The 12,977-nt window shown below is 44.4% G+C and overlaps 1 protein-coding gene across 1 annotated transcript in view; it reads left to right on the forward strand.

Moving 5' to 3' along the window:
* Positions 1-2,080, forward strand: part of casp3b (caspase 3, apoptosis-related cysteine peptidase b) — a 6,743-nt gene extending 4,663 nt beyond the window's left edge. Inside the window, exons 3-6 of the mRNA XM_037675098.1 lie at positions 50-178; positions 1,392-1,567; positions 1,652-1,772; positions 1,854-2,080. Of these exons, the coding sequence (XP_037531026.1) occupies positions 50-178; positions 1,392-1,567; positions 1,652-1,772; positions 1,854-2,080 (653 nt within the window). The remainder of the gene's footprint in view (positions 1-49; positions 179-1,391; positions 1,568-1,651; positions 1,773-1,853) is intronic.
* Positions 2,081-12,977: the final 10,897 nt, after the last annotated feature.

Here is a 12,977-nt window from a genome sequence, read left to right on the forward strand (position 1 = left end):
TGTGTGTGTGTGTGTGTGTGTGTGTGTGTGTGTGTGTGTGTGTGTGTAGAAATGGATTTCCGTGAAGGGACAGACGTGGATGCTACTTCTGTTCAGAAGACCTTCAAGAGGCTCGGTTACAAAATCTCAGTGTTCAACGACCAGAGCGTGGAGGAAATGAAGCGCCAGATGGAGCGTGGTAACCACCGGACAAAGACCCTTCACTTCCTGTTCTTTTAGATTCACATACTGGGCCAGGAGTTCTGCTGATTTATGATGCATGTGGAGATTAAATCACCTTTAGCCGCCAGAGTGGACACATTTTACCTCAAACTAGACATGGAGTTAAACACATCGTTAGCAAGGTTTCATCTACAAAATTTTTTTACACATACTGACCTGAACTGTGTTTGTGTTAGTCAGATCACACTGCAGTGTCACACAATGACATAAGACTGACACATGTCAATCATCACTGACATAAGACTGACACCTGTCAATCATCACTGACATAAGACTGACACCTGTCACTCATCACTGACAGGAGTGACATGTGTCACTCATCACTGACATGAGTGACATGTGTCACTCATCACTGACAGGAGTGACAGGTGTCACTCATCACTGACAGGAGTGACAGGTGTCACTCATAACTGACATAAGACTGACACCTGTCACTCATCTCTGATAGCTGACTGACTGGCTGATAAAGTTTAACCGAAACAGATGAAACCTGAATACTTGAAGCTTTTCAACGTAATATGGTTTGGTTTCCATCCGGCCATAAGTACGTACCTAAACTTTCTCTTGTCCCGCCCATATTTTCTGATCCACTCAATATAATTTAATAAAACTTACACTTATAGTCACTTATACTTAACACTTATGCAGCACCACTACATGAAGAGTAGCATGCACTCTTCACCCCAGCTCCAAGAATAAGGTAAAAAAATAAAGGTCAATGTTAAAACAAGGTTCCTGGAGCCTTACATAAACCATTTCTATAGATTGCTGTATGCAAGTTTGTCGACCGGTGTATAAAGTGCCGGACTCTTTTTCTTTATAAAATGATCAGAGTAAATCTCTGGCGTAAAGGCAGTGTAGAGACAAGCCACATCTTTCATTAAGTAATGCTCAGCCTTTAATTGTGAACAGAAATGTTTGAATTCTTCTTGTTGTTCGTCTTCAGGTGTGATGAGACTGTCCTGCAGCAGTTCTGCTGACTTTAACAGACACATCTGAACAAATCCAGAATAATTTATTCCAATGATGTGGCAGAAAAAAGGCCAGAGTCTCACAATGAATACCTACGAATGGATCTTTTTTCTCATCTTTCGGTGAAACGAGCTCTAATCTCACATTTCATGCCTGCTAACCTGTCCTGTTGTCCCACTGTCCCTCTGTGTGTCCAGTTTCTCAGGAGGACCACAGTCAGAGTGCGTCCTTCGTGTGTGTGCTGCTCAGTCATGGAAAGGAGGGGGTCATATACGGCACAGACGGCGTTGTAAGCATCGACACCCTCATCGGATATTTCAAAGGGTACAAATGTCTGAGTCTGGTGGGGAAACCAAAGCTCTTCTTCATCCAGGTTTGTTGTCTTTGTTGGTCCACTCACACACTGCTGTACTGTCCAGAACAATGTGGGTTCTGATGACTTGGCTGCTGATCTTAGGCATGTCGAGGGTCGGCTGTGGATGATGGGGTGACGATCGAGACCGACTCTGTGGAGGAGCAAACAACAGAGAAGATTCCCGTGGAGGCAGACTTCCTGTATGCGTACTCCACGGCTCCAGGTAACCCAGTTCAGTTTTCTGTTCAGAGTTCTGCCCGCCGCCTGGATCTCTTGAAAAAAGCTCCAAGTGATTCTCCTGCAGGCTATTTCTCCTGGAGGAACCCCTTGAAAGGCTCCTGGTTCATCCAGTCTTTGTGTGAGACTCTGGAGATCTTCAAGGGAGAACTGGACCTCATGCAGATTCTGACCCGGGTCAACAACAAGGTGGCCCGCCACTTTAAATCGTTCTCGAACTTTCCTGTGTCCAATAAGAAGCAGATCCCCTGCATCGTCTCAATGTTGACAAAAGACTTTTATTTTCCTAAGTAAACACATTTTATACAAGATTTATTTTAGAAACACACATTTACAAGCAGGGAGCACATCGTGAGTCCGAACGGACCCGAACCAGCTCCAGAAACATGTGAGACAAGTAAAAACAATCAGAGATAAATGCTTTATGTAATATTAAAAAAAATGCACTTTTATTACTAATGTTGTCACAAAAATACAAACATTAGTTTATTGGAACTTTTTTTTTCTTCCTGGAAATAAATAAACTGTAAAATGTCAAACTGGAGGGATACAATTATTTCTGTTTTTATGCCGCATCATCTCTGAAATTCTCCTGATGATGATTTTATTGATGTGATTTGATTTTCTCTGTCGTGTTTATACGTGCTACAGAAATAAAACACACTTTGACGTTACGCTCAGTTTTAATTTGGTCTGACACTTTTCCACAATCCATCAAATTGTCTCGAAGATAACGCAAAACATTTCACTTTTACGTAAAGACGATGCAGAAACACACATTTAAAATCAGATGAGTTTAATATTTAAAGCATTTTTAAAACAACTAAAGGTCTGAATAAAAACATGAACAGCCCAAACAACTGAATTTAAGTTGTGCCCCAGATTCTTCCAGCCTAGATTACGGTGGCCGCCATACTAGATAGATGAGAGATGAGCAGATGGACACGTGGTCATTTGTATCATATGACCAGTAGAGGGGACCAGAGAGTTTTACCAGCACTGTGTGAATCAGCAGCATCAGGATCTGGACCTGTGCATTCTGCAGTGAACAGTGAAGGGTAACGTGCATTCTGCAGTGAACGGTGGAGGGTGACGTGCATTCTGCAGTGAACGGTGGAGGGTGACGTGCATTCTGAAGTGAACGGTGACGGGTGACGTGCATTCTGCAGTGAAAAGTGGAGGGTGACGTGCATTCTTCAGTGAACAGTGGAGGGGGACGTGCATTCTGAACGATGGAGTGACTCATTATGTTTAAAAACTGTTGGGGTCAACCAGCAGATCTCTGATCAGTCCTTCACATTTTGATACTTGTCATTTTGTCAAAGAACTTTTGGTCAAAGGTCATGGATGTGTAACTCGTACAGGAAGGGGCGGGGCTAACTGGAGGCTTTAGAGATTTTTTTGGGCCAATGACTACGTTTGTATACGAGAGTTAAAGGCAAGGGGCGACATGAAAAAAGAATGAGTGGAGCAACAGGCCACCTTACGTGAAGTGTATTGAACAGTTAGAACAACAGATAAAATATTTTCACATGACTGTGTATATAAAAAGAAAAGAAATACCAAAAATGTGTCCTAATAAATCTGTACCTTTGAGCTCAGATTGTGTTTTATTCCTGCCAGCTTTAGTCAATAATTCAGTCCAAGGTGCTCCAGGTTGTAATCAGTGTCTATTGAGGGGTGGGGCATGACAATTCCTACTGCACAATTGCTGAACATGTTGCAGTGGTGAGAGAACAGCTGGTTCTCCACGGGTCAAGAACATTGGTACAGCTCGGTTCAAGGGTTCTCAAGGGTGGCTCGCCATTTCTCTCGTCAGGGAGAAATCCAGTTCCAGGTTCAAGTTCCAAGGGTTCCAAACAAAACCTGGCCTGTGTAAACAACAGGGCTGTAGATGAACAGATGCTGCAAAATATTCATCAATTAAAACAGATTCCTCATTTTTCTGGACTGAATAAAACGTGCATTGAATTTAATGAAATGCAAACGTGAGACGTCATTTATCTTTGACCCATCAAAATGAATGCGGTCATTTATTTACAGAATCAAAGTTTAACATCAAACATTTACATTAATTTGGCAAAATATGAAAATAACAACATAATCAATCAATCAGGAAAACCATACGGCCATGATTTTCCGTTGCTTCACCACAGACATTTCTGAAAACTGTACAATTATGATCAATTATCCACACGGCGGTGGATGAGCACTTTACACAGACATTTCTAAAATATCTGGAAGGATTTCTACTTGAGAGAAGAATTTAAAGATGGAAAGATGGAGTTTAAAGGGAGTAAAAGATGGATGAGGGAGAATGTGGTGTCAGCTTCAGAAACGGCACCCTCCATTCGAACCCAGCTCTCCTCGGTACGCTTCGGTAGGAAACTTGACTCATTACCTTTCTGAAGATTAATCAGCAGATATGGAGGTCCAGTTAACGCTACCTGTCCAGCGTCTCCATAGGATGGCTGTGACTCGTCCGAAGTAGTGACGAGATTCCGTCCGACACAAGCTCACCTCAGCAAGTGGAAAGTGTTATAATCCCATGAAACTCGGAAGAGCTCTGTGGTCATGTCAGGGTCTTCCCGGCTCCCAGCCAGACCCAACAGAACTTCACAGAACTGAGAACTGGGCAAATCCAGAACTGGCTCCCAAGCAACTGCACAGCACTAGGACATATCAGAACTCCGAGAACCAGGAAGTACCGACATTTTTAAAGAGCTCTTTTCCCGGTTCATTTGGGAGTCTTCCCATTGGTCAGTACCGACCAGACAGGGGTGTGTTTTGTGACGTAAGAGGTTACTAGGAGTCAGAAAAAGCAAGAATTGTTATGGAACAGATTAAACTGTTCTCAGAGACAGAGAGAGTTTGTTTTGGCGAGTTTTAGAAACAGGTGCCAACTCCGTTGACGTCTGAGAGGATGTAAACAAGACAGTTGTTCCAACACATGTCTGCTTCGACTCCTGACCTTGGAAAACGCACACTTGCTCATTCAAAGACAGAAATCAGAAAATGCATAAAAATCTGTAACAGACCTCAACATGAATTCTAACTCTGCATAAGCATCAAAAAATCATTACACTGTTTCACAGTTAATAAAATTGATTAGTTCACTGCAACATCTAAAATGGTTTGAACTAAGACACTTTGATTATCAACATTTGTAAAATAGTAATGATAATAAAAAGAGAGTGTTCCTTCACTTGATCTTCAAGAAAGAGAGTCTCAGGATGGGTGAACCTGTATTTCTGGATTCAAATCAATGAAATGACAGTTCCTGTCCCACAAGGTTCTTAAGGTCAAGGGTTTTGACCTTAGGCTTAGTTTTGACATCAGGTTAAGTTCACTACAGGGCTATAAATCACAATTAGTTCAAGTGCTTTAGACTCCACACTGGGCTGCCACCTTACCATGGTGGAGGGCTTTGAGTGTCCCAATGATCTTAGGAGCTATACTGTCAGGGGCTTCATGCTCCTAGCAGGGTCACCCAAGGCAGACAGGTCCTAGGTGAGGGACCAGACAAAGTGCAGCCTAAAGACCCATTATGATGAGCACAAGCAATGGAAACAGTGTTCCCTCGCCTGGACCTGGGTTACTGGGGCCCCACTCTGGGGCTGGGCCTGGAGGTGGGGCATGCTGGCGAGTGCCTGGTGGCTGGGCTTTTGCCCATGGAGCCCGGCCGGGTACAGCCCGAAGAGGAGATGTGGGTCCCCTTTCCCATTGGCTCACCACCTGTGGGAGGGGCCAAAGGGGTTGGGTGCAATGTGGGATGGCTGAGGGCGGGGACCCTGGTGGTCTGATCCTCGGCTACAGAAGCTGGCTATTGGAACGTGGAATGTCACCTCTCTGGTGAGGAAGGAGCCTGAGCTGGTGTGTGAGGTTGAGAGGTTCTGGCTAGAAATATTCAGACTCACCTCAACGCATGGCTCTGGCTCTGGAACCAGTTTCCTTGAGAGGGGTTGGGCACTCTTCCACTCTGGATTTGCCCCTGGCGAGATGCGCCGAGCAGGAGTGGGCATACTTGTTGCCCCCAGTCTTGGTGCCTGTACGTTGGGGTTCACCCCGGTGAATGAGAGGGTAGCCTCCCTCCGCCTACGTGTGGGGGGGACGGGTTCTGACTGTTGATTGTGCTTATTTATTTTAGTTTAGAAAACATCTAAAAGGTGAAGCCGCATGTCTTGGACACTCAGGGGAAGAGAGGGGCGGAGCTGTCTACTGACCACTACCTGGTGGTGAGTCAGCTCCGATGGTGGGGGAGGATGCCAGTCAGACCTGGCAGACCCAAACATATTGTGAGGGTCTGCTGGGAACATCTGGCAGAGTCTCCCGTGAGACGGAGATTTAACTCCCACCCCTGGGAGAGCTACGAACATGTTCTGGAGGAGACGGGGGACATTGAATACGAGTGGGCCATGTTCCGCGCCTCTGTTGTTGAGGCAGCTTATCGGAGCTGTGGCCACAAGGTTGTCGGTGCCTGTCACGGCAGTAACCCTCGAACCCCGTGGTGGACACCGACGGTGAGGGATGTTGTTAGGCTGAAGAAGAAGACCTATCAGGCCTTTTTGGCCTGTGAGCCCGCAGAAGCAGCTGATGGGTACCGGTAGTCCAAGCGGCATGTGGCTTGGCTGGTCGCTGAGGCAAAAACCCGGGTGTGGGAGGAGTTCGGAGAGGCCATAGAGAATGACTTCCGTACGGCTTTGAGGCAATTCTGGTCCACCATCCAGTGTCTCGGGGGGGAGTGGTATGCCACCAAAACTATTTATAGTGGAGGTGGTGTGCTGCTGACCTCAACTCAGGATGTCGTGGGTCGGTGGGCAAAATACTTCAAAGACCCCCTCAATCCCACCGGCACATCTTCCACTGAGGGAGCGGAGCCTGGGGACTTTGGGTTGGGCTCTCCAACCTCTGGTGCTGAGGTCACCAAGGTGGTTAAAAAGCTCCTCGGTGGCTGGGCCCCGGGGGTGGATGAGATCCTCCCGAAGTTCCTTAAAGCTCTGGATGTTGTGGGGTTGTGTTGGCTTACACGACTCTGCAATATTGCGTGGACATTGGGGCAGTTTCCCTGGATTGGCCGACTGGGGTGGTGGTCCCCCTATTCAAAAAGGGGGACCGTAGAGTGTGTTCCAACTAAAGAGGGATCACGCTCTTAAGCCTTCCTGGTAAAGTCTATTCAGGGGTTCTAGAGAGGAGGGTCCGTTGGATAGTCAAAATTCGTATTCAGGAGGAGCAGTGTGGTTTTCGTCCTGGTTGTGGAACACTGGACCATCTCTACACTCTCAGCAGGGTCCTGGAGGGTGCATGGGAGTTTGCCCAACCAGTCTACATGTGCTTTGTGGACTTGGAGAAGGCGTTAGACCATGTCCCTCAGGGAGCCCTGTGGGCGGTACTCCGGGAGTATGGGGTACCAGGCCCTTTGATACGGGTTGTTAGGTCCCTGTACGACCGGTGTCAGAGCTTGGTCCACATTGCCGGCAGTAAGTCAGGCTCATTCCCAGTGAGAGTTGGACTCAGCCAAGGTTGTCCTTTGTCACCAATTCTGTTCATAACTTTTATGGACAGAATTTCTAGGTGCAGCCAAGGTGTTGAGGGGATCTGTTTTGGTGGCCTTAGGATCACTTCTCTGTTTTTTGCAGATGATGTGGTCCTACTGGCTTCATCAAGTCGTGATCTACAGCTTTCGCTGGAGTGGTTTGCAGCCGAGTGTGACACGGCCGGGCTGAGGATCAGTTCCTCCAAATCCCAGGCCATGGTCTTGAGCCAGAAATGGGTAGAGTGTCCTCTCCGGGTGGGGGAGGAGGTCCTACCCCAAGTGAACAAGTTCAAGTATCTCGGCCTCTTGTTCATGAATGAGGGAAAAATGGAGTTTGAGATCGATAGGCGGATAGGTGCAGCATCGGCAGTGAAGTGGGCGATGTACCGGTCTGTCGTGGTGAAAAGAGAGCTGAGTCAAAAGGCGAAGCTCTCAATTTAATGGTCAATCTACGTTCCTACCCTCATCTATGGTCATGAGCTTTGGGTTGTGACCGAAAGAACGAGATCATGGATTAGTGAAAATTAATTTTCTCCGTAGAGTGTCTGGGCTCTCCCTTAGAAATAGGGTGAGAAGCTCGGTCATCCGGGAGGGACTCAGAGTAGAGCCGCTGCTTCTCAACATCGAGAGGAGCCAGCTGACGTGGCTCGGGCATCTGGTTAGGATACCTCCTGGACGCCTCCCTGGTGAGGTGTTCCGGGCACGTTGCACCGGGAGGAGACCCAGAGAAAGACCCAGGACACGCTGGAGGGACTATGTTTCTTGGCTGGCCTGGGAACGCCTTGGGATTCCCATGGAGGAGCTGGCCCAAGTGGCTGGGGAGAGGGAAGTCTGGGCCTCCCTACTTAGGCTGCTACCCCCACGACCTGACCCTGGAGAAGTGGAAGAAAATGGATGGAAGCTTTAGACAGTGTTTCGTCATCATATGTTTCTGTTTTTAACAATTTTCTGTACAGTTTAAAACATTATGAACAGTCTTATTTAAATCAATTTTATTTATATTTTAGAAGTTTTACTTTCAACCCAGTTTCAATAATAGTGCACCTTCAATTAATTTGGTGCCTGTGTTACATACTGCACACTATTCAAGGCTTAAAATATAAACACAAGCTACTTTCCAAAAATAACAAGGAAAATCATAGCACACTTTTCTTTATTTTGCTGGTGCAAAATTAATCCATTTGCAAAATAACATTTTGGATCAATGTCACCTGTCCCCACAGTGGCTCAGCATTAAGTGCAAAGAGAAAATCAGGTACTAACACAATGGCCTAGATTCACACTAACAAGAATTAATGTTTTTGAGACATCACTGGCGACAAAACATAAATAAAATAAGTATTTCCACACAACCACATTACATCTGTAACATTAAATTCACTTCAACCCCATTTCTTATACAGTGTCTATCCTAAGGTGACCTGATTTCTGACGTTAACTCTGGGGACATTCCCATCTCAGAGACAAAAATAATAAAATGTTAACGAGATTAAATTAAAAAACAGGGACAGTTATGACAACAAAGTCCATGCTCAATAATCCAGGTATACAATCCAACATTTTTCAGTCAGGGCATCTGGACAGTTTCTTTTTTTTTTTGGTGCTGAAACGTTTCGCCTTCGATCCAGAAGGCTTCATCAGTCAAGGAAACACACAACAAAACTGATTCTTCCCCCAACAGCTTACTCCAAAGTGGAACAAACCAGTTCTGCTTGTGAAACGTTTCAGCACCAAAAAAAAAAAAAAGAAACTGTCCAGATGACCTGACTGAAAAATGTTGGATTGTGTACCTGGATTATTGAGCATGGACTTTGTTGTTTTCAACCAGTTTGACAAGACTGTCAAAAAGGGCTGGCAATGGAGGAGGGGGCGTACCAAAGAGACCATCTTATCACAAGCAGAACTGGTTTGTTCCACTTTGGAGTAAGCTGTTGGGGGAAGAATCAGTTTTGTTGTGTGTTTCTTTGACTGATGAAGCCTTCCGGACCGAAGGCGAAACGTTTCAGCACCAAAAAAAAAAAAAAAAGAAACTGTCCAGATGACCTGACTGAAAAATGAGGGACAGTTATGGTTTCATTAACTTTTTTAAACATTTATTCTTGTTTAAACAATAAAAACCAAATGTAGCAGCAGGAATGCTTCTCCACACACATCTTGATGTTGTCTGTCCAGTCAGTTGAACCGGCGACCTTCCGATCACAGGCCCACATTTTCTAACCTCTGCACCACCACTCCCCACAGACAATAGTAAAGTGAAATTCTTCAAACATTAGAAATAAGACACAATTTAGTAATATGCTACCTATTCTTTTTATTTGCTCTTCCACTTATTTCATCTTGTCACTAGAATAACTGCCTCTAATTATTTAACCAGTTTCCGCCACTGATGAAATGATAAAAATCCTATATTTAGCAAAAAACTATTTTTATTTGGAGCTCCAAGCTCATAGAACAGAAGAAATGCACATTTAAGCAGATGATGATCTCTCCCTCCATCATTTTCAGTTCAGTTCTTGCTTCATTCAGTTTCCATCACAGAGGAACTTTCATACGACCAAACTGAGTAAACAAACACCCCTCAGACCTTTTCTTTTAGCTGGGCACAGCTGACAACACTAGAAACATTTCCTACCACGAACCAAACATTTATCACGGCTAGGATCAGCCCAGTTCAAACAAAATAAATCGCGTCAAACATACCAGATCACAGGAGAACTGGTGGTGACAAGCTTGTGCTGCGCTTCTTCTTCTTCTGTTTTAAAGGCAGCGTGCTCGGCTCTTCTTCTCTGTCTGTAATGTTAGCAGCTACAGTAATAGCTTTTGTTGCGCGCTACATACTCACGCTTTCTCCCCAGCTACTGTAATAACAGTCTGCATGCAACATTTTTTAAAATCATTCATAAAACTCTAAAATCGGGGACATTTCCAGGGACAGCTTTAGCTTGGGACAAGTTGTCCACTGGGGGTCCTCCCACAGAACATTTTGAATAAAGTAGATGCAATTTCTTTCATTCTGGTTTATTTTAACGGGTTATTAAACATCTATGTTTACATATGTAAACACAGGGGCGCAACTACATATTTTTGAGGTGGATGCGAACAAATCATCGGCGCCCCCCCATCCGCTCCTTTTTACTTGCCGCCTCATACAGCTTAGTCATGCACTTAGAAAATACAGTAGTAATATTACAGATTTTTTTAATGTTACATATTATATCAGGTGATCATTTCAATCATAAACAAATAAGAAGTTTTATAAAGTACAAATATATAACAGTAGTGGTACTCAGTCAGTGCTCAACATTTTATGTAGCGGAAATATGACATCTTAACAGCCTGGAGTCCATGTCAGAGTTTTAACATTTATGACATTTAAACTGTTACATTCCGTGACTTTGCATTTGCCCATTTGTCAAGTATAACATCAAATGAAATAGACCGTGCCACACTGTTTTCAATAGAGATCACTGCTAACTGGGACAAGCGATCATTGCTCATATTTGAACGAAGGTATGTTTTGATGAGCTTCAGCTTGCTAAATGATCTCTCTGCAGATGCAACTGTCAGAGGCATGGTTAAAAATACTCTAAGGGCTACTGTCAAATTTGGAAATACCAAATCAAGGTCCTCTTGAATTAGGAAATTTAACTTTTCTAGAGCCTTGTAACCCTTCAGTAGACGGCTTGCTGGGTATATTTCTTGAATGATATCTCTTGAAACATCACAAGTGGTCAGGGCATATGTGGTCACTGATTCCTCCAGCTCAGCTTTTGTCATGTGCTCCATTTTAGTGATGAATTTAAATTTCTCAGACACAAGTTGAAAATTGGAAAACCTCTCAGACAGCTCTTGGAGGAGTGTGTCAACAATAACATTGAAAACCATGCACCTAAAGTGCCTTGTGGGTTCCTTTTCATGATGACCAGTGCATGAATTGTCATCTGGGAAATTCTTTTGCTTCCTAAGTCGTTTCTCTTTGAACTTAGGAGAAGCATCCATTTCGATGGCTATTTTGCTTGCAATGTCAAGTGACTTCTGAAAGCCCTCTTCTCTATATTTGAGCAAAAACTCTTTCAGAGACTCGATTAGCCTAATGGCTGTGTCCATTGACACATCTGCTGCTTGTAGTGCCTTGCTTGCAAAGTTGATCTCACATAATAAGGCATACCAAATTATGAGGCACACAAGGAACTCCATACTGACAATCTCATCAGATAGTGATTTTGCCTCTGAGACAATCTTGCTGTCTCCTGCCACTTCTCCAAGCTTTTGTAGTGCATCTAAAATCCCCCCCATCTGGAAACGTATAGCTTTGACAGAGTCTAGCTTTGCCTCCCACCGGGTGTCACTCAGAGGCTTCAGTGTGATGTCGACAAACTCTGTGAGAATGTCCCACCTCTTCACAGAAGACGAAAAGATTGTGTACAATCTTTGAACAGTGCCAAAAAAAGTGAGACACTCTCTGCTAGATGAGGCTGCATCACATAACAAAAGGTTCAGGCTGTGGCTGCAGCAGGGGATGAATAAAGCCTCTGGACATCTCTGTTGTATTAAAGCTTGAACACCCTTGTTTATTCCCCTCATATTAGAGCCATTGTCATAACTTTGCCCTCTACAATTAGCCAAATCCAACCCCAGACTCTCCAGAACCCCTGTTAGTGTATCTGTGAGGCCTTTCCCAGTTGTGTCCTTCACAGCAGTGAACCCCACAAAAGACTCTGCAATAGTGACTTTTTTCTTCTCATCAGTATCAATATATCGAATAATGACTGAGGCCTGCTCTTGCTTTGAAATATCAGGTGTGCAGTCCAGTTCCACTGCAAAGTACTTAGAGGCTTTGATCTGGGCAGATATTTTACCCAAAACACACTCTGATATTGAATCTAAAAATTCATTCTGAGTGCACCATGTCAGATATCCAGTGGTTTGTTTGGAGGCTGCCTTTCTAAGATGTTCTGCCAGTGTGACATCATATCGTGCAATGAGCTCAAGGATTCCCAGAAAATTTCCATTTTTAGGATTTCCTAACTGAGAATTTTTCCCCCTTAGTGGCAAGTTTCTCTCTGCAAGGAAGAGTATGCAGTCAATAACTCGAGTCAACACACTTCTCCAGTATGCTTTTTCAGCTGCCATGGTTCTCTGCAGTTCACTATCAATAGTCTTACCTAGGCGTAAGCGAGATATCATTTCTTTCCACATCAGATAAGCATTTATGTGAGAACTACTGGTTTCATGGTGCTTCAGTGTTTTTGAAAGACATCGCCAGTTACTGTACGCTGCCACAAGGCATGTATCAGAAACTTTAGCTTCACCAAAAAGCTTACACGCAAAACAATAGACTCTGCTGGTATTTTTGGAATACAGTAACCAATCTCGTTCAACTTTCTCTCCATTAGACAGTATACGAAAACAGTACGCTTTGGAAAAACACCTCTTATTCTTCTCTGATCTTGGATATGGACCATCAGAAACTTTCTGTGGGCCATTTTCAACCATGTACTGCCTAAATGTGTCCCCCATTTTGTGTGGTAAAGGCCATTCGGATGGATCTTCTGAATAAAGCCTTGCCTCAGCCCTCTCCTCTGCAGCTCTGTACTTCTCTCCCTCTACATCATCATCTGGACCTCTCTGCTCCTCTCCCTCTTCATCATCTGGACC

This window comes from Nematolebias whitei, chromosome 4 (genome assembly GCF_014905685.2).
Source record: "Nematolebias whitei isolate Nwh7 chromosome 4, NemWhi1, whole genome shotgun sequence".
Classification (NCBI taxonomy): domain Eukaryota; kingdom Metazoa; phylum Chordata; class Actinopteri; order Cyprinodontiformes; family Rivulidae; genus Nematolebias; species Nematolebias whitei.